The sequence below is a fragment of the Ostrinia furnacalis genome, unplaced genomic scaffold (genome assembly GCF_004193835.3).
Source record: "Ostrinia furnacalis isolate ACB-3 unplaced genomic scaffold, ASM419383v2 OfSCF6505, whole genome shotgun sequence".
Lineage (NCBI taxonomy): Eukaryota > Metazoa > Arthropoda > Insecta > Lepidoptera > Crambidae > Ostrinia > Ostrinia furnacalis.
The window spans coordinates 29,758-57,416 of NW_021136744.1; the positions used below are offsets into that span (position 1 = coordinate 29,758).

Here is a 27,659-nt window from a genome sequence, read left to right on the forward strand (position 1 = left end):
TTTACGGCTCTGGGCTCTGGGTTCTAGCCAAACTAGCTCTTTAATTTGTGATGACTTTTGCCTATATTTTTTATGCTCTATAATGCCTTTTGACTGATAATTCTATTAGTTAAAAAAATAATTAATTTCCGTTATTATAATTCATCAATGAAATGCAATGAAATGGTTCAAAATATTTTATCCACAAAATATCCGCAGGCAAAAATTTACATTCATAAAATATGTCAGCGAGCATGACGTCATTGGACACTAGTGATGTTATTAATAAAATAAAATCAAGAACAGATTCTACTTGACTTTCAATTGAATAGATTCATTTTTGATTATAAATCGATTCATCCACGAAGACGGGCCCCAACAATTTTTGGTCGAGGGAAGCGTGGCGTGCGGGAAGTTTGATCTGAGTAATCCAAGCGTCATTAGTGTGCGTGTGTGCTCAACTGCTCTCATTTTACTATCTCATATTGATAAAGATAATTTACCGTGTACCGATAACACTCAAACATTCGCGGAAAAATGGTGGGGCGCGTCTTCGTGGATGAAACGATGCATAGATATTTAGTTAGTCTTAATAGCATTTCCCTCTACTACACCGTCATTAAAGCATTCATTGACTGGACTAAAAACCTGCTACTTATGAAAGATTTTTTAAACTTCACAACTTTATTCTTTTATTGACTATTCAATTTAACAGACATTATAGATTCAATTAAATCGAATAGTAAAAATCGAGTATATCAATATCAAATGCTCAAACAAAAGCGCAACACTAATTCATAAAAAAGTGTGAGCAGTCAAGATGGACGTGTAGATAATTTTCGTGTGAAATATTTTATTCAGGTGCTTGTAAATGGTGAGAATAATTAATGAACTCTCTATATTCATATCCTTTTTAATTAAGAACTCAAAGTTTGTAACAAGTGTAAGTTTTTACGGATGTAACTATTAAAATTACGCCACGGCCGCTGCACAACTACGATTTACAAAAATCTTTTTTTAGGTAAATAAACCACCAAGATGTATAATGGTATTGGATTGACTACACCGCGAGGTTCCGGAACTAATGGTTATGTGCAAAGAAATTGGGCTTCAGTAAGAAAAACCAAAGATTCTGTAAACTACAGAACTGAAGAGGAGATAGCGAAATTGGATTCCGCATCCAATAAACAGCCGAACCGTGAAATCTTGGATCATGAGAGGAAAAGGAAGATCGAAGTGAAATGTGCAGAACTAGAGGACACTTTGGAACAGGAAGGGTGAGTGATTCAGTCAATAATTACAAACACATCCTCACTAATATTTAGGTAAATGCGGTGATGTAACATTAAAATTTCACATTTTAAATTATTTTATAAGTAGGCTAAAGTTTATAACTGCCTGCAGTAAAAATTCTATGCTAAAAAGTAGTAACATGGTCATAAAATTTTTCACAGCTGTTAATTTATTTCCAACGGCATGGAATTTATTAACGCTGTCAAATCTGTTACAAGTCCAATAAATAATGCAGAATAATAGTACTAATCATACACAGGTTAAACTCAGGAATGAGAATTACAAAGAAAAATATTTTTCTAATTTTAATGTTTACTTTTATGTTAGTTGAGTAAAAATTGGGGCTATGTTGATAAATAGGTTATGCTATGTGTTCCATTAATATGGGCCGTACAAAGAATATTGTCATGTCATGTAATATTATTAATAAGTTATTCTATTCATTATAGCATAAGTCTTGCTAGTGGAGGAATTGTGTATTATTCTGTCAAACACTTTGTTTAATTGACTTTATCGTACGTTATGAACTGTCAAATGATTACGATTGCTTTACACAATTCCACCTCAGATTGTTCAGTAAAATGTGTTGCAAAATTAGGCACCCTCATTCAGTAAGGCTTGATTAATATTCTACTGAAATGGGCTTTGACACAATTGCTATTATATCAGCCAGAGGATATCAACTGCTGAACATAGCCCTTAATATGTGGTGACCACAGATCTATGTGAGACACTATCTTTTGCATTGTTTTTTCATCATCTCTCCTTATGTAGTTTTTATATCATGATGTGACCATATACTGCTGCATTAAAATTGACTAATATTGCTCTTAAAATATGTATTCAGTAGTCACTAACCTTCTATGTTCATATTAAATTACCTTTACTGTGGTATATTATGTTGGTCTCCAATTCTCCATCTACCGCTAAAAATTATAGGTGTGTATTTTTGGCTAACATCCAGCTATCAAATCGTATTGGCATTTATCCATGGCATTCACTTTTATTTGTTATGAGCAATGGCATGGTGCTTAAAGTCATGAATTTATTATGGAATTCCTGTTGAGTAGTAAGTTTTAAAGAAATAATTTAAAATTATGAAAGATTTTATTTCTTATGTAAAATTTATTAGGGTTTAGAGATAATTTCTAGATATTACAAACAGTTTCTTAAAAAATTCTTTCATTATTATCTTAATATATTGTCACAATAATATTCCTAAATTACATATTTTTAACAATTATGTTTTTATGACATATATTTATTAATATTGAAAGTAGTTTCTATTGATATACTAAGTCATAGACCTTGGTACTATTTACTTATTCTGTGGTCATAGTCATAAATGTTTATTGTATCATGTTGGTACATTTGGATCTTAAATAATAATACAGATCTTAAAAAATAAATGGTGGACCATAGAAAAAGTTTTGGAAGAAAAGTTCTTGCACTAAGTAAAAAAAACTCAGTAAAACTGATTTATTTCTGTAAGTAGGCTTTAAAAAAGCACTTTTACACGTCCCAGTATTAACCCTACCACTGCTTCAGGACAATATATGGGCCATTGCTGAGGTTAATAAAACTTGACCCACTTACGTATTTTCCGCTAAAAGAATGAAAAAAGGTATTATCGATGTTGTTAGGTGTAGGAATCTTATAAATCCCTACCAACTCTTAACTATTGTCAGTAAAGTAGGTGCGCCGAATTGGACGCAATCTCAAAACACGGCGTGTGGCGATTGGCGACCGCAACAGACATTTGCAGAGCCTAATGGCGAAAGATTTTCATGAATAACACAGCAAATAAGTCACTTACAGAATAGCTAATAGTCTCTCTTTGGAGTCACCTTATAACATTTTGACCCAAAATTAGGCTTAACACCAGATGTTTTTACTAGTGGACTAAGGTATTGTGGAAAGCAGCAAAAGTAGATTCATTTTCAAGCATAAGTTGATTTGATGCTTTTGATTTCTATTCACACTCCAGATATTTCTAGAGTTTGTGATGAATTCTGGGTAATATAGTATAGAAAACTCTAACTCTCCTTTCGATCCGGGTCCGGTGAGTGCGTGTGTCGTGGGCTTACTTCCGTCACGCACGTCTGTCGCTAACATTTAACAAACACCGCGCGTAAACCTTCATTTATGTACAGGGTGATTTTTCTGAACATGCAATCAAATGTGTCACGTTACGTAACTGATATCACAACATAATCTGTTACAAAACCATCCCCTTCCTTTATACTGTGTACTTCTTGGATTTAGGCTCTAATTCTGCGAGTGTTCGTTCTGTGTATAATTTTCTTTGAGATGAAAAGCTATGCTACTTTTCTATTCAGTCGCGCTTTAAAAGTCGAGCATAAAAATACATAATTTGATAATAAGGCTCCTAAAAGCCTTAAACATATTGGACAAACAAATGCTATTTTAAAATTGAACAATAGTGTAGATGTAAAATGAAAGTTCACGGAATCACGTGCAACTGGGGGCACTCGGCCAAACTGAAGTGGTATCTCAAACAACCTGTAACTAATAAATAAAATTTATTATTACTGTCAACCTTTGTGTAGTTAGTTATCGATCTAGTAAACCCCTGTCGTGAAAAGGGCACGGGGCTGCTATGGCCTATTGTGGGGATTGGTCTGTCCGCACCCTCGGCTAGGGGCGCCGGCCCTATGCGCCGGAGTGTAATCAATAATCCACCCGAGCGGGGACTGCGCCTGCTCCTGGCTAACGAGCTCAGTTTACGGCCGCGAGCCGTGAGCGTCTTATCGCTCGCTTTTATTGTTTTCAAAAAGTAATTCTCCGCGATTACGACACACGGCGTATCATGCATTGGTACGCACGCCAGATATTTCATTGAACGTTCGCGTTGCACTTGTTCACACAGAGCGGTCCTCGATGCTCGTATCGGCGATTCCTTTGCTATGTTTTTTACTTTTTTTATTTTAATAACATGAGTATATCGTTGGTGTGGTTGCGCAGGTTGCCGCGAGAGGAGATCGCGGCGCGGGTGGCAGCCTTCAGGGCGAAGTTGGCGGAGGCCGGCGGCGAAAAAGACGTGCCCAGGGACGAATTCGGGAGGGTAGCGTAAGTATTGTTTTATTCACGAGTACCTTCCTACATCTGCGTCAATTTGACGTTCCGCCGGCACGGAACGGCAGTTTGTGTACAAATGCTCCCAAAGAAATGAGCGTAGCGCTGAAATTGTATTAGATCGGGGTGTATTTTTAGACAAGTGTAAATTCGTAAATATTTGGGCTGGATGTGTTAATTAATCGTCTTGTTTTGGATAAGCAAATGAAGTCTAGCACTTTCCTCTACTGCAGAAGGTAATTGTTGCATTTTCTTGTCTACGTTATCGAGTGTATTTAATTAGTGTTTTGAATATAAATCGGTTTTAATCAACGTTATTTTCACACAATAGTATAAAAGTGTCCTATGTTTGGGCCAATAATTACAATTCACAACTCTAAATAAATAAGTTGAATCTTTGTAATTTTAACGTTGAAAATAGGACAAATAAATAGCGTGTGCTTATAGGTAATCAGTTTGCGAATACGAGTATTAATTTGTACGTGCGTTCGTCACGCATCTACCGGCCAGTGTTAATAAATCCGTTTACATAACACGCCTGCGTATCTAAAACTGAAATTTTAATCATGCTTGAGAATAAAATATGTAATTTAATTATCTTATGGAAATTTTCTGAAAATATCTAGAAAAGCCATAAAGAATAGAGAATGCACTCATATTTGAAAATCTCCTGCCTAATGCAAAAATCTTCCTCGACGTCATACGAACATGGTAGGTTTCATTCAATACTTTTATGAAAATTGCTTTCGCGTGTTCCCTCAGAATTTTTTAAACCATTAAACAATTCAATCTTGCCATTCCTTCGTTTGTTGCAAACCCTTTCAGCCGGTGGTTAATGATCAGGCACAAAACGATCGACCCTAAATAGTAGATCAGTCTGGGCAAATACTTGTTTAACATAGTTATTTTAACCGCTTCTTTTAGGAGAACTATGCAAAAATTCATCAGTAGGTTAATAGCAGACGCTTGTAGCTAAGTAGTCATCAACTTATAGATAAACTAGCACTAACGCATTGCATTTGCAATTGAAATGTCACGTCATAATATAACTAAAATACTCCAGGATTTACGAGCGAGATTTCAAAACGACGAAGTAGGTATTTGATAGGTTTTCTTTGGCAAGTATCACCCCAATAAAAATAAGTTGACCTTTTCAGTTCATTTTATTGGTTTCCTGTTTATCCCTGATTAGATGACAGTATTCCGTTTCGGTAACACTATCCGACAACAAAAACAAAGCGGGGTAGAATTCCATAGTGTCGTAAAGCTGGGAAAAATCTATTGAAGTTTCAATTGATTAATCGATGATTCCACAGAAGCGAATTACCGATAAATTATTCAGTAGCCGATAAGCATTTTGCATGTCCACTATATTCCTTGGACAGATTTTTAATTAGTCGGCAATTCCGTTCGCAAATCCATTATCCTCGCTGGGCATTAATTAAATAAGATTAATGACTTTTGTTGGGCGTGTAACACTAATTAACAACCCTTGTCGTTTTACACGAGAAGAATTTCAATTCAGATTCAAATAAAAGCCACTGACTTGACTAAATTATAGATTGTTACAAATAATTGTGTCTAACAACTTTCTTTTGTAATCTACGAGTAGGTATATCAATCAATACAGGTATTAGCAATATCAAATTATGATCTCGGGTTTTAGAACTACATAAATAGAATAAAACAAAAGATTCACGTCAATGAAATTTTCACACAGACCTGTAGAAATTGCCACTAAGAAAGCTCCTAGATTATTGAAAATCGTCAAAACTTTATTCATGAATACCTGATTAGGTAGCACTAACTGGAAATCCCTGAATAGGTATTACAGATCAATACTGAGCTACTAGGTATTCGGAATATCGATGGCGGTCATTTTGTTTACGAGGAATAAGGGAGTAAGCACTTACAAATAACGAACCTGTAATTTTCATCAATAAAACATCGTTTGCCAGATAGGTACGCGCCTAATTGCCCATTTGCACGCCCTTGAGGCTGGGAAAATTAATAAAAAGCGTTGTTAGAAGAAGTTGAGTTATAGATTTTTCACGAAATTTAAATAATTTTGGTAAGCAGCCCTTCATTTGACCAATGATTGGAATTGGTTTGGAATTTATGTAGTAATAATAGGTACTACTAAAATCTAAGTCTCTTTTAAACTGAATCAAGTTATTCAATTAATCTGCATTTCAAAAGATATAAAAGCTGTAGCCGTGTCTGTAACAAAAGAAAACATCGTATACATGTAGCTTTACAATTTACATCATATCAGCATTAACCCTAACAAAGATTGCTGGAACAATATAGCCCTTAAGGGAAGTTCTCTCCCAATGCCTTTGTCCTTTAATCCGACGCTGCCATGGTTCAACCCTCAAAGGACTGACGTGGAAAGCTTTTGTATGTAAACTTGTTACTAAAATGAACGCTGGCCATTTAATATTTTGTTGACATTTGAAGCGCGCTCTGGGAATTAAGGATTGACGGATTATTTTGTCTGTACTTTCGACCTTGTATACGGATGGAATATTTTAGCTAAAACTGGTCACAATAATACCAGGACTCCACCAAACTAGAACAGCCACTTGACTTAAATAACCTAAAAATCTCGTGAGCTGCATTCAGCGATTTCAGATGATGTCTGATAATTTTCTTCCGATCATTCACAAAACAAAGTCAATCGAATTCGAAAACTCTTCTTCGAAGTCTTTTCCGTAACTTAAAGCTCATAATCGAAACCATCGATTCTTCATTCACCGATTTCACGGAACAGCGAATTTAATTTTCAATTAACTAGACGTTCGCTTTCTGGGTTAAGTATAGCATTTTATGTTCCTGTCTCGTCGCTGTCACATCGATCCGTGACGTCAGCGTTCGGGATTTTAATATGTCGCCCGCTCGCCGCCCCTAATGAACCCGCCCGACCCTTGCCCTGATTTCAAACACTAATTATGGACTTTGCATATTTTAACGCAGTTCGTGGAAAAGAAGCGGTTATAGGACAATTATATTATTCAGGCTCATGACGCAATGGAAGAACTAATGAAGTAAAAGGTCTCACTCTTCTCTTAGTCTTAGAGACTGACTTTGAGTCAGAAACACAAATAACGTTGTAAGCTCTCTGGACAACAACCTAAGAATGACTTTTGTTAGAGACCAATAACTAGTGCATTACTTATTGAAATTATGAAATCGATCGAACCGATTATAAAATAACTGATGTGGCTTGTTAACTGACCTGATATAATAATTTTAATTATGCCTTTGATGAAAAGTAGACATAATGAAATGAAAACTTCAATTTGTGCTAAACATAATCTAATAAAATAGCAATGCTCGGGCTCGTAGGCTATCAATATTTACGATACATTTTACATGTTTTACTTACACGATGAAAACGTTAATCGTGTTTATTCGTACCGTTTGAATCCGCGCTGCGAACAAATTCTACTGATAATTTAGTTGTGGGTACTAAAAACATGCTACTGTTTCAAATGTTCCATTTACAACTATTTTCTATGCTCGACGCGGCATAGAAATTAAAATAAACAAGCATTGATTTACAGACTTGCAGTTTGTATTGATTGAAATGGGTTACTAAAATATACGGCGGGAACAGCCCGAATTATCTCTTCAAATAGTTTCTGTCTTGTTTGAAGCAAAACGTATTTCACGTTGGTGTAGATCAATGCGCTTTGAGAGCCGTGTAACTGGCATTTACATAGGCGTAACCGCGCTGAAATATCATTAGTTAAATTGTAAAACGTCTGTGTGGCATGATCTAATTTATAATGGCCAGTCCGCTTCACAACGCCGACATAGATTTAACACAATTGTGCGCTGGGTTTGGGATCCTAATAAACTTAGACGGACAGGCGAAATGTACAACTGTAATTAATTACCCTGGTCGCGTTATTCCTATAGCTACAAGCGTCTGTTTTATTATTAATTTTGTGCTTGTCATTCAATTCAATTACCGAGGTTGCTAATTATGTTAAAACACTTTTGATGTTAACATTAACACAGAACTTTAGTTTATGTGGTGACATAAGGGTTAAAAATAAAATGAAAGCATAGATTTGAGCAAACCATAGTTTACTGCTCCTCCGAAAGCTCACCCCATGTTTATCTACTTACTCAAAGTATACTTAAGTTTTTCAGTGGAAAAACGACATGAAATTCAGGGATGGAATTGTGTATAGATGACCCACGCTGAACTGTCCCACCAAACTCAATGACAGGGGGGCGCTACCATCGTTCAACTATATGGTTTCCAACATGGCAAAAATCTGAACCAGCGATCCGGTGTTGACGGTGGCGCCCCACTGTCAATGTCATCGACAGGACAGTCCAGTATTTTGGAACTATAAAGCAATCGTAATCATTTGACAGTTCATAACGTTAAGTCAGTTAAACAAAGCGTTTGACAGAATAATCTTACGTTATGAACTGTCAAATGATTACGATTGCTTTACACAATTCCACCTCGTTGGCAGTGGCCAATAGTTTCATATTTTGTATTTCGCATGATAGTTATCTAACCACAACCACATGCGGTTTGAACGCTCGCCGCCTGTCGTTTCCGTGCCAGTGACGCGCCCAAATTTTGTTGTGATTGCCACTCTACGACTGAGGATAGTGATATACAATCACGCGACACGAGCATTTGTTTATTCGAGTAGTAGGAGAGCCTTTGAGTAAAACTCCAAAAGTTTGGTAATTTTCAGCACCGTGTAATTTTCAGCACTGGACCAGTATCTAAGCAATACGTTACTGTAAAGTCCTGATTCTGGTATATTGTGGGGATTTAAAAAAACATCGTATTTGAGTGACGAAAACAAAAAAAAAACTGGATTAATGGATCTGTTGCAATAAGATAATAATAACAAATCGACAGCATCTATTTTATGCACCGCTGCTTGCCAGACTGCCAGTGCCAGGACAAACAGAAGACGCCAATATCGCGCGCGGCAGGTGCGACGGCTCTGTTCAAATGTTCGCTTTGACGCGCACTTATTGCTGATAGTTTATAAGGATGCTGCCATTTCGATATCTACTTCATGGGTAGTCAATATCTATCACTAATTACTATTGTTTTAATGTGAAGGATAGTGAGAGTAGTTGATACAGAAAATAATATCGTGCCATTGGTATACCTACTAGTTGAAACGTTTTCCATATTAATATCGTGATCGCCGGAAAATATGATTGAAATTCAATTATTGGTGGTGATTTGGTATTATATAATTAAACTATGAATTAATCCAAGTAGAACGTATAGTTTACATGTAAATAATTAAAATGGAAACAAAGCGTTGTGTATTAGATTTCCGCAAAAAATTCGCCAGCCGCAAGGGAGGAAAATTGTTTCGAAAACATAGTCGAGTCAGAGTGATTACCGCACAAAGGGCGAGGGGAAGCGCCCCTTTGAGAGGCGCCGCGCGCCGGGGAGCGGAGATGAGAAGATTGCACCGCGCAGGCTGCGCGCGACGCGGCAGACGGCAGTAGCGCCGCCGGCCCCTCGCCGGCCGCTGCCATGTAGGCTGTAGCGCTGCCCCGCCGCCTATATCACCAGTCTTCCATGACCTAGTCTAGTCTTAATTTAGCATAAGAAACCAAGTCTTCCATTAGCTGTAATTAGGTTAAGATGCAAAGGGGCCGGGCGCCGCGTCGCGAACAAAACAATCGAGTCGTCTTCGAACGGCTCTGGCGGGGCACCTTCCAAGCTGTCCTCGCCGATCCTCAAAGGAGAGGTCGCGCGTCCTCCCACGACCCCAACCCCGAAGCGCCCCCAACCCCCGCGGTCATGCCCCTCCCGGCGCCGCCGGCCGTGGCTGACCTGGAGCCCGCGCTCCGCACCATCCTCGCGGGGCTCCGAAGCGCCTGCTGCTGCCGCTGCAACTGTTCCCAACCCCGCAACAACCTTAACGACAATTTGCAGGTCTGTCTCCCCAACGACGAGGAGAGGAAGTCCATGCGGTCCGTCATAAGGTGTGCACACAATCCTATCGATCGGTTATCGCGAGCTATGTAGGTCGTCAGTCGCCACGGAGCGAATGGCTTAATTAAAAATTATAACTATGCAGAAACAGCGCTAATTGGATTCGATTTCATACTCGCTCAGACACAACATTGATTTTAATGGGCTTTTACGGTTTGATTTAGATTAGTGATCATAAAGAGCGAATGCTAAATTATTGTTATTATTTTTCTATCTTTAGCGCACTTAGGTGCCGTTCAGGTAAATACTTTTCAACCGACTTCAAAAAAGGAGGAGGTTCTCAATTCGACCCGTATGTTTTTTTTTTCTATGTTTGTTACGCGATAACTCCGCCAATTATGAACCGATTTGAACAAATCTTTTTTCTGCGTATAGGTAATACCTCAAGGGTGGTCCCATTTAAATTTAATAATAGAAAAAACAATCCCCAAGGGTGGAAAATTGGGGATGAACTTTTTTATACGCAATATCTCCGCCGATTATAAATCAATTTGAACGATTATTTTTTTGTTGAATATGTATTATCAAAAGGGTGGTTTCGTGATAATTTGAAAAAAATATTTCACCCCCAAGGGTGGAAAATTGGGGATGAACTTTTTTATACGCAATATTTTCAATTTTTAGTTTTTTTTTGTGTTCACGCATTTGAAGTCGGTTTTATTTTTTTAAAAAGTTAATTATTTTAATCGTGCTCCAGTATTTTTTGGTCGGCCATATTGAACGTGAGTTGTTTGGCAGCGTGCGCGAGACGCACGCGATCGCGGAAGCGCAGCAGGAGAAGAACGCTCGGCTTCGGGACGCCTTCGGGATCTCGCCACGCTTCGTGGAGGGCAGCAGCCTGGACGAGCGGCGGGCCCGGGAGCAGGCGCAGCGGTACCCGCTGGTGCGGACGCCCAGCAACGAGCGGGAGGAGCGCGACGCGCACGTGGCCAAGAAAAAAAAGAAGCGAAGGTAAATATTGCTATATTGCATGTTGTGTCAGCCTATAATTGTTGTTGCATTGTAACTTTGTTCATAATTGTAATTTTTAAGTGTACATGTTGTAATGTAACAATGTTGGTAGACCTAATAAATAAATAAAATAAGTTAACTGTATTTGGAACAGTTGTCCACCTACACGATGTCGTCATCGTAAAAGTAGCAGGGAAGCGCTGGATGCAGGCCGCTACCAATCGATCAACGTGGAAAGCATTAGGGGAGGCCTATGTTCAGCAGTGGACGTCCTATGACTGAAATGATGATGATGATGATGAACTGTATTTGTGTAATTTCCGCGCATGGCATTAGGTTTACAGACAGTGGTCCTGTCAAGCATAACATTTAATGAGGGTTTTCGCGAATGAAAATCCGCCAGATGGCAATACGTAGACGCGAGGTCCAAATGCTGCATGATTGGTTATTTTTGACATGACATTGACAGATATGTCAAAATCCACCAATCACTCAGCAGTCAAACCCCACATCCACGTCCCGCCATCTAGCGGATCTTTCATTCGCGAAAACCCTCATTGTATTATGCCCGTTTTCACCATCAATCCCTGATTTTTTCCCAACCTTTACACCTCGTCATTGGCAAATGCACAAGCCGTGAGTGCCAGAAAAAAAAATCAACCCCATGAAAACAAAATTCCTGTTATATGTTACAATAGGGGTCACTTCATGGTGAAAACGGGCATTAGTTTACTAATCTAATAAGTACACTTTAGTAGTTGTGTGTGCACATGGAATAAGTTTTCAAAAAGTGGTTCAGTCAAGCATAACATTTAGTTGATACAGGAAGGAAAACTTTTAAAAAAAGGGGTCAAGTTTTTTATTTAATTCTCTGACATAATAAATAAGATTAGTGGACAGTTGCCATAAATTTTGGACAGTTGCCATAAATAAGACTGAGTTTATTTTTCTTTTTTTTTATAGGTTCTATAGTTCTATTACATGTTGAAGATTAATTATACATATGTATTAAGGGCACAAGTTTAACAGAATCTTATTTGTTTTCAGCAGTTCAGAAGGCAAAAAACTGAAGAAGAAAAAGTCGAAAAAGAATAAAAAAGAAAGGTATTTATATTTCTTTTAATAATAGTTACAATAGTGTTAGTTTTGTTTTAATTACTTACTGTAAAGTAGTAAATCTCATAGTTTGCCTTTTAATGCAGACAGGTCACCCTGCAACTGTCAAAGAGGCAAGTATTCAATTGATTTGTTTAGATAATATTCTATTGGTTCATTTACTTCAAAATCTTTATCATTTTGGTCATATATTTCTGTTACCAATTTCAGTGAAAAAAAGTTGTTATGGGACTTAATACGTAGGTATGACACAATTTGTGAAACAACATTCAATATTATTTACTTACTTATTAATAATATAATTATTAACAATATCCGTTGTCGTACGTCCGTAGGATGTTCATAGGTAATTATCTTATTGTTTCGCTTCAGTATTTAGTTAGGTGTATTTACATGAATTACATATAATATTTAATTATGTATTAACAAAATGGGAGGTTGTGTACACTGTTGTAATTTCCAGGCAAGAGTCAAGCAAGAAAAAGAAGAAACGCTCCAAGTCTTCTAACTCCGACACTTCCAGTAGCTCGGAGCAGGAGAGCGACTCCGACAGCTCTGGCGATGAGAAGCAGAAAAAGAAAAAAAAGGTACTTGTCCATCCTAATTTGATTAACATGAAATGTCCAAGCAATACTTAGCTTTCAATTTTTTAGAGAGATTAGTACAATGGTCTTCTATACAAGGATTATGTTTTGCGCGACATGTTTGGTTTTCATCTGGAGCATACGAAATATTAAGGCAGATTTTTCAATGGCCAGACTAGAATAGAAACCCTACCCCTTTGTAACATGGTATTGTATTATGGTGATACAAATATCTATCTATCTAAACATCACCATTAGTGACTCCGAAAGTTAACCCTACTTTGGATCATGATTCGCAACTTTCTTTAAATCTTCTGATAGAACCCTTTAATTTATATCACGTTTGTTCGTGGTGTATCTGATTCTTAAAACGGTTTAAACCTTTTTATCTGTCTGCCTCACGCTGGTATATTTCGATTTCCTCCAAAATAAAAAATCTTTTGGGCCTCCTCCTATCCTTGGGCTCCTTTATTCTTCTGATTAAATTCGTTGCGTATTCCAAGGCAGTAAGCTATCCCCCTACAAAACCTTCACTGTTTGGATTTCATTGGAGGTAAAATTGTAAATCCTGACATACAGAAGTGGTAGAAAAAAAGATGGGATTAGTCCTCAACTCCCGAGTTTGCAAGCTCGTGGCGTCATAAACCTCTTTGGCATATAAAATCCATCACATTACATAAAAAAAAAGTTATTTGACTAGTGTATTGTGTCACCTTCCCTGTTGAAATGCTTAGGTTGTATCTGACTATTGAAAAATCGGCTCCAAGATATTAAATTTAACCCTGCGCATGCTTGAGCAAGAAGTCTTAACCATCACTTTAAAATGTTTGGGCAAATCAAAACCACTGAGTACTTGAGTAGTTGTAGATATTGTGTGATTCTTAACAGGCTTGCTAAGGGTTAAAATTTCATTTATTATTTATTTAATGTAACTTACAAAAATAATTCTCATTTCAAAGTCTTAAAATAATGTGTATAAACATAATCTTTGATTTTTTAAGATATTCTATTTGTAACTTGGTTTTGATGGGATATTTTGGGGAATACACTGAATAATTTGTATTTACACTTGTAATACCTACATGTAGATGTTGGGACTCTTCTACCATACGACACTCAACTGTTCACGACCCCTTATCGAGCTCTATCCCGCTCCCGCTAGTGCAGTCTCAGATCTGATAGCACTCGCTTCCTTTTATTTTAAGTTTAATGACGATATTATTTGTCACTGGCCTGAAAACAAATAACTTTAATTTCTGGCACTGTGCATCCTATTACTGAACATTTCTGTGTAAAATACTCTTTCGAGGCCCTTTTTGTTAGTTCAGCCATGGAAGTAGTCTCCGTTTCATCTCCCTCGCTTCGGTTGTCGTTGCTACTTGCTACGTCCCCAGTCTGCAGTGGTCTCACTCTAGAATAACTTTAAATGAGGGGCAAAACGATTCCACATTTTATATTATACGATTGTCTTCTTACTTTATTTTATTTTACTTTTATTTTCTGTAAATACAAGAAATAGCCAGTAAAAATTATCTGTTTAACTGTGCATCATTTCATAGGATAGCCATCTTTATCTGAAGAAATTACGTTATCTGTAAGTATATCACAAAACAATAACACTCAGTAAGAACACTATGTTAGGTGAATACTAAAATTACGTACGTGATAATTTAATGCATTTTTTTTAATTATGACATTTGTGACTAACATTTGAGATAATGCGAGTTGATGGGCGGTTGTGAGGGAATTGTGTGCACAGTTATTTACTTGCATGGTGTTTGTAGTCCTTAAAACAGATGGTGGTTTAATATGCTCTTGGTCGCAAGTTCACTGATGTGTGTTAGAGAAACGTGCTGCAATCCCTTTAAATTCCATTTATGGTTTGAATCGTGCGCTAGGGCACAAGATGGGCAGTACCTACTAGTCAATGAGTCAACGCCGGCGCACGTTTCCTTACCACACGCGGTGGAGCGCCGGCCCATGCAACTGTTGAAATGTCACTAATCCATAACATTCTCCCTCTTCTCATTGACTAATTAAGGATGCTCCACATGTTTAAATGGTATACCACCACCGTTTGTTAAATAAGGTACGTTTCCCAAGTGTTATATTACATTTGATTTTTGTGTATTATTATATCTATTTAACATGTATCATGAAATATATCGATATCGTAATGTGTTAATAGCAATGTATGTAAACTGTCACACTGGTGCCAACAATATAAGTTCACTGTTCCTTATTTTATGTTCAATTATTGTATGTATTTATTTATTTATACATTGAACTAAAATGAGAATGTTATGGATAGTCTAATCTAATAATATAACATTCTGACACGTGATCAAATCATCGTGCTGTCAAAGTTTTCTATATCATTATTTATATTGCTTCCATTTATAGCTTAAATCTTCATTTCTTATACTCGTTAACAGTTTTGTATTGATTTAACGCCTTTTTAATTTCATATTATTCTTAATTTATAGTGCATGTGTACAAGTGCTATTATGTTTAGAAGTTCTTCACGGGGACTGCGGATGTTGAATGAATACAAAAGCTTGTCTCTGAAGGATTTCGTGTATTTTTAGTAAACATGTTTAGTTGCCTTTACCACTATAGTCTCTTGTATTGGCACTGGTGTTTTAATATGGCTTTGGAAGACCGAGGTGTTTAAATTGAACTGTTGACGTTTGAACAGAAAAAGTCGAGTGGCAGACGACGGGGCGGCAGCGACGGGTCCAGTCGGGACAGGTGCGTATAACAAGCTTGTTTTTACATTCATCATTCCAGCCATAGGACGTCCACTGCTGAACATAGACCTCCCCCAATGCTTTCCATGTTGATCGATTGATAGCGGCCTGCGTCTAGCGCTTCTCTGCTACCTTTACGATGTCGTCGGTCCACCTTGTAGGTGGACGTTCCACGCTGCGTTTTCCGGTACGCGGCCTCCATTCCAGAACCTTTCTGCCCCATCGGCCGTCAGTTCTGCGTACTATGTGCCCTGCCCATTGCCACTTCAGCTTGCTAATCCGTCGGGCTATGTCAGCGACTTTGGTTCGTTTCTTCGTTCGTTCGTTTTTACATTACAATACATATTACACACTTATCATTCCCGTATAAAAGAGTAAAGAAAAAAGCTTTTAAATTCATCCGAATCTATTATTTATATTAAACACGTTGTGGGTCACGTTGAATATATTGACTGATTTTGTAACATTCAAAACAGGATGTTTCAGCAAACATAAAGTATGACGCATTTTTTATTATTTAAAAACCGATCGTCATCATAGCCTACATTCGACTTAAAAACACACTGTCTCATTATTCAATTCTTTAATGAAAACAAAACTAATTGTGTGTGTAAATCTTAAGAAAGTTATTTAAACAGCAACAGTTGTATAAACACCCCTTTATTGCCATTCTTTAGCCAGATGTTTCGACTAGTTTTTAAATTAATGGTTATATTGAACCAAGGCTATCCTTTTAACATTTTAATAGTACGAAATATCCATGGCCACAAAAACATACGATAATGTAAAAATATTACGAAACGTGTCCTACTGGCTACACGTGTAATATTTAAGCATATTTAAAGCATAAATAAGAAAACTGTATACAATATTTTGTTTTCAGTTCCGAATCTGAACCCGAACCACCCCACAAGAACAGATCCGAGAAGAGAGACAAACGACCCCACGACAGAGAGAGGAGTGTATCTCAACCGCCGGAGAAGAGACGCCGCAGGAGCCCCTCGCTTGACTACGAGCGGAGCGACACCTACTACAACAAGGCCAAGGAGCCTGTCCCGAGCTACAGCAGGAACCATCGGGACAGTGCCCCGCGGGACGCCCGGGACCTGCGCCGAAGCGACTCCCCGCGACACCGGGACCCGCGCCGAAGCGAATCCCCGCGACACCACCGCCGCCGGGAAGACTCCCGGGACAAAGAATACAGAACAGAGAGAGACGACAAATACCGAACAGAGAGAGACGATAAATACGAGAAAAAGAAAAAGAGAGACAGGGAGAGATACGACGATGAACCGCCCCGCCGCAGAGACAGAGAAGAAAACGGCGAACCCTCCCGAAACCGGAAAAATCGAAGCCCGGACCAAGACCGACGCGACAGGGACTCCTCGCCCGAGTACAAGGAGCGATCTCCGGTGAATAAAAACTACAGGAGTAAGGAGCCTCGCAAAGATGTAGAACGGTCTTACCGAAACTGTTCCCCGCGCGAAAGCAGCCGGGACCCGCGGAGGAGCGAGTCTCCCCGCCACAGGAGCCGGCGGGAGGACTCCAGGGACAAAGAGTACAGAACTGACAGAGATGACAAATACAAGAAAAAGAGAGACAGAGAGAGATACGAAGAAGAACCGCCGCGACGCAGAGATAGAGAAGAAAACGGCGAATTTTCGCGAAGTCGGCGGAATCGAAGCCCAGTAGAAGACAGACGTGACAGAGAATCGTCGCCGGAATACAAGGAGCGATCTCCGGTAAACAAAAACTACAGGAATAAAGAATCTCGCAAGGACGTAGACCTACCGTACAGAAAGTCGCGGCCCGACAGGAAGGAGTCGTCCGAGTCCGAATCTGAGCCGGAGCGTAAGCCGAGGTCGGAGATAGTTAAGAAATCCAAGTATTACAAAGACAGAAGCGCTTCCCGCGAGCCCGAGGAGCAGAAGCGAAGGAGTCCGTCACCGGAACCCAGGAGACGAAGCCCGTCGCCTTCCACTAGCCGACAGGATAAACACAGACAAGCTGAAAAACCGAGAGTCGTTGAAAACCATCAGGATAGTCGATCCAGGAAAAGGTCTCCGTCTCCCGAAGTAAAAGTGGCTCGACGCAGGCCGTCGCCGAGCCGGTCGCGATCCACATCGCCCGCGAGAAAGTCAGCTAAAAAGGATAAACTGAAAGTTGAGACCGCGAGTACGTCTAAAGCGAGAAAATCGCCAGACGCGCGGACGGCTTCGCCGAAGCCCGACGTCAGCGATAGGGAAGCGAGAGATAGAAGCGTCGACAGGCGGGATAATCGCCACGAAGAACTAGACGACGATCGCTCCGAATCAAAGAAAAAGAAGAAGAAATCGCGCTCCCGATCTGTGCAGAAGAGTCGAAGCACGTCGAGTCTCAGTTACTCACCCGCCCGAAGGAGCCCCGAGCGCTACCGAGACATCATCGAAAGATTGCCCGAAAAGGACAAGCGAAAGTATATCAAATCGCCGTCCGATTTAGATCCAAAGAAGAGGAAAAAGGGCGACAAATCCAACTACAAACCGAAAGCAGTATGCCTGAGGAGTTCGTGCAGCGACAACGAGGTGTCTGAAGAAGAAGATTTCCTGGGCGTCGACGAACGGGCTCGTCAGGACCAGTTCGAATTACGAGAGATGAATAAGTTGAAGGAAAAATTAGCCAAGATGGCGAGCGGGATGTTGACAGAAATGTCTGAGCCGTCGACGTCGCAAGCGGGGCGGAGTTCCAGCGCTCCGAGGAATCCAACTACTGGGGAGAGTAGTGGTAGAAGGGAGGAGAGTAGTAGAAGGGAGGAGGGTAGTAAAAGGGAGGAAGGTAGCAGAAGGGAGGGCAGCAACAGAAGGGAGGAAGAGAGACCGCGGAGCCCTGCTAAAGGTTCCCCCAAGTCGGGGCGAAGCACCCGGCCTACAGAAAGTTCTCCGGAGAGGCGGCGCAGGCGCAGCCGCTCGCGAGGCAGCTGGACGTCGCGGTCGCGGTCCCGGTCGCGGTCGCGTTCGCGGTCACGATCACGATCCAGGTCCCGCTCGTCGCGGTCACGCTCCCGATCGTATTCGTCGTCCAGGTGAGTGGGTGTTGTCAATACTATACATTTTAATACAAGGTGACTAAAATAAATTAGCACTGGCCCATTTATTGTCCCGAAGCAGTGGTAGGGTTAATATTGGGACGTGTAAAAGTTCTTTTTAAAGGTCTATTTGCAAAAATAAATGAGTTTTAAGAGTTTTTTTTTTTTTAAATTTGTTTCAAGTCTTATAAAGGCAATTTTTATCATATAAAAATATGCAAGTAACAAGTCTTCTGAGGGCTGAGTGTGAGTTTACATCGAACGTCCTCACTAGTGAGCGCGTTAAAAAATATATGAAAATTTTAGTTCTTGAAAGTTTCTGCTAGGGGCGCTGTACAATCCGTCATACATTTAATGACATTTTTTACGCGCTCACTGGTGAGGACTTTTGATGTAAACTCTCACTAAGCCCTCAGCACCATAAAATAACTAACGAGATGCTAAATGATTAAACGACAGTAAGCTAGTTCTACCACAGAATAATAATAAGTACTACGTACAGAAGTTTTACTTCGCGAAGGTATTTAAAAAAAATGTATGCTCATTAACAATATGGTGTAATTTAGCCTGTCTCAAGAGTCAAGCACCATTTTGTTGACAATCGTCTGTGATCGGNCTAACTATTTTAAAAAATTTTGTCACTTTCTAAGTGTTGAATTTTATGGAATTGGGAAAGAAGTACCGAGTCTGAAGCGTTCATGAGCAGACATTGCAGTTGAATATTCAAGTTCTGAATTTGATTATTGATGAATAATAAAATAAATCCTACTAGCTCGATTGATGGTTTCATTTAATTTATTTAAACCAGGTTACCTATAATAATATGTTTTCGTTAATTCATGAAAATATTAAATTAACCCGTAATCCTGAATCCTGATACATACAACGTGTCCCAAAATTCAAGGATAAGCCGACGCCACAGGATGGACATAGTCATGACTACTTTAGGAAAAATAAGGAAAATAATCTATCTCAATTATTTTTTAACTTACACAATAAATTATGAAATTCGACGAAAATTGACACCCTTTATGATATTTTACATTACCACGACCACAATTTTTCAAATAATTCTGTTTTTCTTTTTATATCGGCAGCTTAAGTAGTGCTGCTGTCCACCCCAACTCTTAAAACCCCCAGAATCCTTGCAGTTTTTACACAAAACTTAATCAAAATATGTTATTTCCTTAAAATTTTCAACGATTTTTACTTTCACTCCACTTTGACTCATCGTTTTGTAAAAAAAAAGTATGAACACTACTGCGGCAAGTTGTTTATAAAGTTGACGCAACTATCCAAGATTCCAAAATGGTATAATACTCTAAGAAACCTATTCGCAAAAAAGATATGCGTACCATTTTTACAAGCACTTCGCTTGTTAGTTAGTATGGGATAAATCTTGCAACTGAATTTAAAACCAGTTCTCCATAAGCAATTGAGCTGAAATTTGGTATACTTATGTAAGTACGATGACAATGCAATATTAAGGTACCATTGAGCTGGATGGAGTCTGGAAGTGGCCATAGGAACTCTTAACCAAACGGCGGAATTGCATCTAGTTTGGGTTCGTTGGACTTGTCTTTTCGAGCACTTTAGTGCTAGATGATGTCCAGGGTCCTGATGATGAAGTCAAGAGGTGGCAGGAGCTGGCCATAGGAACTCCTAAACGAAACGGCGGAAGCTTATCGAGTTTGGGTTCGTTGGATTTGCCTTCCCGAGCACTTGGGCCATGAGATTGAGAAACAACTAAAAAGTTTAAAATAAAGTTGTACTTAATAAAAAAAAACCTTTTTAAAAACAAGCTTGACTTCGTTTGAAAATTATAATTGACTTCATCATCAGGACCCTGGACATCATCTAGCACTAAAGTACTCGAAAAGACAAATCCAACAAACCCAAACTAGATGCAATTCCGCCGTTTCGTTTAGAAGTTCCTATGGCCACCTCCAGTCTCCATTCAGCTCAATGGTACCATAATATTGCATTTTCATCATACTTAAATAAGTATACCAAATTTCAGCCCAATCGGTTGAGGAGAACTGGTTTTAAATTCAGTTGCAAGATTTATCCCATACTAACTAACAAGCGAAGTGCTTGTAAAAATGGTACGCATATCTTTTTTGCGACTAGGTTTCTTAAAGCATTATACCATTTTGGAATCTTGGATAGTTGTGTCAACTTTATAAAAAACTTGCCGCAGTAGTGTTCATACTTTTTTTTTACAAATCGATGAGTCAAAGTGGATTGAAAGTAAAAATCGTTCAAAATTTTAAGGAAATAACATATTTTGATTAACTTTTGTGTAAAAACTGCAAGGATTCTGGGGGTTTTAAGAGTTAGGGTGGACAGCAACACTACTTAAGTTGCCGATACAAACAAAAAAACAGAAATATTTGAAAAATGGCGGTCGTGGTAATGTAAAATATCATAAGGGGTGTCAATTTTCGAAGAATTTCGCAATTTATTGTGTAACTTAAAAAATAATTGAGATAGATTTTTTTCCTTATTTTTCCTAAAGTAGTCGTGACTATGTCCATCCTGCGGCGCCGGCTTATCCTTGAATTTTGGGACACGTTGTATAAAGTTAGCCTATTAATTTAACACAGGTACGACTGTACTCAGTGTTGCACTATCAAATGCAATTGACGCGCCACTATGCCAGGGTTTTTATGTTCCTGGTCAGGCTATAAGTAACATTTCTGAGGGCTGAGTGTGAGTTTACATCAAACGCGAAAATAGTGAGCGCGTTAAAAAATATATGAAAATGTTAGTTCTTGAAAATTTCCGCTAGGGGCGCTGTACAATCCGTCATACATTTAATGTCATTTTTTACGCGCTCACTGGTGAGGACATTTGATGTAAACACTAAGCACAACCATAAAATAATAACTAACGAGATGATAAATGATTAAACGATAGAAAGCTAGTTCTACTGATTAATCGCGTTATCGCCAATATACGACACAGAATGCGGTCCCTATTACCGAAACACTTGACTGTTTTTGTTTCAATATTTTCAGATTTGCTTCCCGGATAGCGTATTAAAATTTAACAACAAAGTTTTAATTTGAAACTTTTTAGCTCTATTAAAATATTTTGTTTTCATTTATTTCTTTAGTGTCGACACCGCCTTCCCCTTCATATTTTTTTAAGTAACTGTCCTCACCATAGGTTGTCTGGAAGAGATCGCTTCATAGCGATAAGACCGCCTAGTTGTACCTTGTGTGTTCTCTCGGCAGTTTTCTTTCTGTTCTTATCTTTGGTGTGCAATAAAGTGTATTTTATTATTATTCTCTTTATTAACTTTGGTTCTTAATTTTAAATATTTTTTTACAATGTAAATTATTATTATTATTTTTAGCAATTTCTTAATAATTTCTGATTTGACTTAGCACATTCAAAAATTCACCCTCTCTTTTCTTTCAAAACTAATGAGAATGTGAAATCAACAATAATAACGTTTGTTCCCCAGGCGCTCGCGTTCGTCTCGCTCCAGCTCGTACAGCAGCCGCAGTTCGTCTCGCTCTTCGCGCAGCTCGTCGCGCTCCACGCGCTCCTCACGGTAATTTGCACTCTTTGCTCATGGGTTTTGGGTTGAATTTAGTATGAATCTGAGATTTTCAATGTTTTTTTTATAGAAGTGTGTTGATCAAGATTTTTAGTACATTTTATTTGTTAAAGTGAGAAAGAAATGTATCGATTTTCTTTATTTGCAAAATTGATTGAAAATCTCAGGTTAAAAGCCAATTACGAGTCTTCATGGTTTCGGTTTTAATTGAAAGTAATTTGTAACGATTTTATTGATTGGCAAATGACATGGATATTAGAACATTTATTTATTTTCTTCAGTGTATTTCAAGATGAAATATTCAGTCGATGCAGACTCGCTGGGTTGGAATTGGCAAATTATTAAGTATAAGTTAAATGAATCCTTATTTTAAATTACAAAATAATTGTCGGAATGTACCTAATTAATACAATTTTGTTACTTGACGTACATTTTTATGAAGTAGGATTGATGGAAAAATATATCAGTTTTAAAAACTTTACATTTTCAAAGAAAACTGCTGTTTATAGATAAAACACAATTGTGTTCCTTTATGCAGTTTTTCGTTATAATAAAGTGAATATAAAAATATGGATGTTAGAGACAGGTTGTCACAAACTTTAACTAGCAAGTTCAAATGATGCTTTTCAGTATTTCAGTAGAAAATCTGTGAAATTTCTTCCCGTAAAATACACATTTAGATAATATGTGTTTCATTTTACATTTATAACGATTCTTGTCAACCTGTTTCTACCACCCTGTATACAAACCGCAAAAGTCGACGCACACAAACCCGCGTGAATTAACACAATCTTTCTCTTTCTTACAAACGAATGCATGCGATTGCGATACGATGTGCATGCGATAATGCGAGTAGAACAATGACGGGCGTGTACGCCGATTACCGTAGATCCAGCGACACGCGCCCGCGCTCGCGATCGCCGTCTATCCCGCGGCGCGCCGGATCGCCGTCGTTCCTCGACCGTCGCCGCATCACGAGGTAGATGTGTGTGTAGTGGATGCGCACCTTTAGACGAGTTTGGTGTTTAGGGGGAGCAGAGACTTGTGTATTCTGTGCTTAGTAATAGCACGGGAACCCGATGCCTTTAAATCTTGAATCATTCCAAATCAATCTCACTAGATGGCGACATAAGTATCGAATTTCTGAAGACGTTTGTAAAAAGTCACTAATGCTCAGTAAACTATAATGAAAAAATGTTTTACACATTAATTTGTTCATTTAAACACAGTGAATGATTCAAATAAACAATATTTCTTCATATAATAAAATTTTATCTTTAGTAAAAACTGAAGTCTTAAGCAATCGTTTTTGCGGCGCTGTCGAAGTAGCATTTAGTTACAAATGATGTAATAGATGGCGCTCATCGCTGCTGTTTTATTTCGTCACTTATAAAAATACTAAAATAGGTTTNTTGATAGGTATCCACCTTTATTACTGCATGTTTCGATATTTTCCTGTTTTATATCTACACTAATATTATAAAGAGGAAAACTTTGTTTGTTTGTTTGGTTGTAATGAATAGGCTCAAAAACTACTGAACTGTTTTTAAAAATTCTTTCACCATTCGAAAGCTACATTATCCACGAGTAACATAGGCTAAATTTTATTTTGGTAAAAAATAGGGTTCCGTAAAATATGTAGATAATGTAGTCCACGCGCGCGAAGCCGCGGGCGGAAAGCTAGTACCTAATAAAATAAAACAAAATGGAGTTTCATGATGATAATTTGTAGCGGGATACGAACCCACGGTGCTGGATATTGAGCGTCGGCTGTGATCGTTGTGCTACTTGGACATTATTATACCGTGTCGAAATTTTCAATAGCGTCTCTAATCTGTTTTTTGCTTAGTTACATGCCTTCATAAACAAAGCAGTAAACTTATTGGCTTTAGCGCCATCTTTTGATATAGCACGCCAAATAAATACTCCGCTCAAGTTGCTAGAATAGAAAGCATTAGCGGGTCGCAAACCGCGGGACGGTCAAGTCCGCTGCGGCACACTAGCGCGATCTGTTATCACCACTAGGAAACCACGCGGGCCCGAGCAGTTTCAAGACTTAGGTCGGCCACATTTCGAGTATGGGATGATGCATCTGTACTAGTATTATATTATCTGTGGTAATAGGTAGTAATAGTAATAGCTAATAGGGCGTTCTGCTGCATTATCATTTTATCGATTTTAAACGATTATACATTCATCGTCTAAAATCGACGATGATTTTAGTAGCACGCATCTTGGGCTACTGGTTTATTTCTTTCTCCTTGTTTTAGAAGACTTCATAATTTTTTAACCGGTTTAGTCCAGTTTAGACTTTTTTTACACAAATCTATCATCTTCTCTTTGTGATCCCTTCCCTTTTGAAAAATGTGCTTGAAAAATACTAAATTAGTCTCTGCTCCACCTAAATTTTTCCACGCCTCGTGTTTATTTAGTTTGAGGGATTCTATTTCACGATTATAAAATTATTTCCATAACGTTTTAGACGTTTTTGTTTGATAGTAAAGATGAAGCTCGTGTGTTCCCCTCTCCTAAGCACTGTATAGTTTGGCACTAATTAGGGAATGCATTTTATTGGTGTATGCGATTTTTATTTATAATTTCAGTAATATAAATAAAAATCACAATAATCGAAGTTTGCCAGGTGTTAAATAATTTGTGTGTGTCGCTTTTTAACTTTAATTTATGCTTCTTATTTTATTTTGCATATTACGCCATGTTACGAATATCTTTAGCGACCAAATTTAAATAAGAGACGAGACCTTTCATTGTTGAACTATTACTCTAGTAAGGCTAACAAAGTATTCGTAACATGGTAAATTCATCATGGTGTTATTTCTTTCAGTTTATGTATTTGTTTTCTGTTTTTCTTTATAGAAAACGAAAGTATAGCACGAGTTCTGAAGACACGAGTAGTAGCTCCGATTAGTGCGCAGTGATTCTGCTAGTTCAATAACCTTAGCCTAAGATTATAATTTGTATTCCTTATCGTTCGACTAAGACATAATTTCAAATAACCAAAATTTCATTTTTTTTTTAACGAATTCACAATGCTGATGTGTTATACAAATTGATTAATTATATTCAAGGATTAATATTTGTATGAAAAACAGAAAATTCATTGGCTGTGATGGAATTAATTCTTGTAGGTTTAAATTATGTAAAAATGTAAATGGAGTTTGTTGTGTGTAAAACTAACTGTTTGCTTTGAATCTTAACATGGGTGTGCTATTTTTAGTCTTAATCTATGTATAAATAATTCGAGCGACTTGTTTTCACGATGTAGTGATTTCTATTTTTGCTGATGGGGATGAATTTGGATTTGGATGTTCAAAGACGATTAATAAATTATTTTTTCTCCGTAGCGCACCCATAATAGATCTTACTACAAATAAATACAAGTATAGAAGAAGATGAAAGCCCTAGCCAGCTATCAGTTCCCAGGACGTCATATGCGCTCCATGACGCCAGTTGTAGACCTTGTGCTATTTATGGACATTATTTTTGCAAGTGTGTTTTCTGTTTCAATCTTATATTATTTAGTTTGTTTTATCACATTAAAGTTTATTGTAAATCTTAGCTGTTTTTTATTTTGCTATGCCGCATGGTAGATAGAGCTATATAATTTTAGTAGACCGTTCTTTCAACATTTTGTTTTTTAATTAAAAGGCAAGCTAGGACAAATAAATAAGTTGCAAAGGCTTGTGAGGTAAGTTCTACTTAATTATCTACAATCACTAAATTATTTTATCTGCACTCATTAAAAACTCATTATGCACTAACAATATAAATAATAATCGTACATTTCCAAGCTGCCTCAGAGCAAGCCAGCACTATCATCTATAAACAGTAACTTCACCTTAAATCATTACCTATCTAGAATGTCTTTTTGCATGGAAAGTATAACTGTCTAACTGTCCAGCATGTTTACTAACACAAATAACACAACAGCGCTAGGAAGCGGCCGATCCCTTACCGGCGGCCCACGCCTTCCACGGCTTCGACCGGGAGCTACTACAGCAGCCGCTCCTCGCAGCGCAGCTGGTCACGATCTCCCAAGCCAGAAAGAGAGTAACTGCAGCCGTCAGCGACTGGGCCGAGCTCCGGGTGACGTCAGCAACTGGGCCGGACTCCGGGTGACGTCAGCAACTGGGCCGGACTCCTGGTGACGTCAGCAACTGGGTCGGACTCCTGGTGACGTCAGCTGCCATCATCCCGAAGTAACAGGCCCCAGAATCTCGAATGTAAAATAACATCAATGATGGGTAACCAGTCGGACTGGTCCGAATGGCTCTACACTAATTCTAATAAAAGATTGGATACTAATGTACTAAACATACTAACTGTAAGGGGGCAGTCCGACTCTGTAGGTAACAGTATTCAAATAGCCCTGCTAGTGTTCAGGCGACGGTCGCTATCAAATTAACCGTATTGTAGATACTAGATGAATTAATTTGCACTAAGATACAAAGGTGTCTGGAGCTATAGGAAACATCAGGATTAAACTTTGGATAAAATTCGGCTTTTTGGGCAAAAAATAAAAGACACTCGCGTGATACAAGGCGTACCAACGTACCACCAAAAGTTCGCGCATATAACGCCAGCCCATAATACCTGTTGTTTACTAAAATTGTTTATTTGTGACTGCTTGCGAAACTTTATATTTTTGTTACCAAGTTATTTTCAAAGATGGAGTACGTAGACAATAAATTAATTGTCTGAAATGTAAATTCGTAAGTGGTCGACAATATTACAATAATTGGAAACATTTAACAGCATTTACGACATGAATCATTTGCTGATAATCAGCTATGGAATGATTTGATAAGCTTCATCAGTCTAGATATAAAAATGGATATGTAGAATAATGTATAAGGTTATCACGATTCGCGTACCTGGTCTCTTTGCAATCCATAGGATTACTTCAATAATAGTTAAGAGTTTACCAGATACTTCATTTTACTACTTAGAAATTTTTATCTTGGCACCCAACGAAGAATGGTGCAGTTACGTAATTGTGTAATCTTGTCACAAAGGATTACTCAACGATAATTTAGTTTTTATTTACTGATAAATCATACATAACAATATATCTCGCGATAACTCGAATTTCGGACTGATATCAGAGTAGTAGTGGTAGATATCGCTCCAATGTTAAGTCAAAGGTCAAAATGCAACTCGCAAGGGCCAAATTATATTACATATTTTTAATTTATTTATATTAATTCAAAATACTCAACTCCTAGTCAAAATATTTAAT

General features: G+C 38.2%; 1 protein-coding gene across 10 annotated transcripts; it reads left to right on the plus strand.

The window, feature by feature from the left end:
- The first annotated feature begins 750 nt into the window (after positions 1 to 750).
- Positions 751 to 27,463, plus strand: Srrm234 (Serine-arginine repetitive matrix 2/3/4). Of its 10 annotated transcripts, none has more exons than XR_003656672.1 (11): positions 751 to 853; positions 1,001 to 1,256; positions 4,258 to 4,362; positions 11,108 to 11,320; positions 12,368 to 12,424; positions 12,900 to 13,023; positions 15,719 to 15,771; positions 16,654 to 18,831; positions 22,307 to 22,396; positions 23,259 to 23,462; positions 24,520 to 24,768. XR_003656672.1 is itself a non-coding variant. In XM_028317831.1 (11 exons), the coding sequence occupies exons 2-11, from the start codon at positions 1,018 to 1,020 to the stop codon at positions 26,472 to 26,474; spliced, it is 3,306 nt and encodes a 1,101-aa protein (XP_028173632.1). In that variant the 5' UTR covers positions 751 to 853; positions 1,001 to 1,017; the 3' UTR covers positions 26,475 to 27,463. The 10 variants fall into 10 exon arrangements, 9 of the variants coding, with proteins under 9 accessions (XP_028173632.1, XP_028173635.1, XP_028173634.1 ...); XM_028317831.1 differs by lacking the exon at positions 24,520 to 24,768 and adding an exon at positions 26,351 to 27,463 and having other exon boundaries at positions 23,259 to 23,381; XM_028317834.1 differs by lacking the exon at positions 24,520 to 24,768 and adding an exon at positions 26,351 to 27,463 and having other exon boundaries at positions 23,292 to 23,381.
- Positions 27,464 to 27,659: the final 196 nt, after the last annotated feature.

Bases quoted from the DNA above. Each gene is read 5' to 3' on its own strand.
- Srrm234 (XM_028317831.1), top strand. From the start codon at position 1,018: ATGTATAATGGTATTGGATTGACTACACCGCGAGGTTCCGGAACTAAT. The intron at 1,257-4,257 runs GTGAGTGATTCA...GTGGTTGCGCAG, and splicing joins GACACTTTGGAACAGGAAGG to GTTGCCGCGAGAGGAGATCG. The intron at 11,321-12,367 runs GTAAATATTGCT...ATTTGTTTTCAG, and splicing joins AAGAAAAAAAAGAAGCGAAG to CAGTTCAGAAGGCAAAAAAC.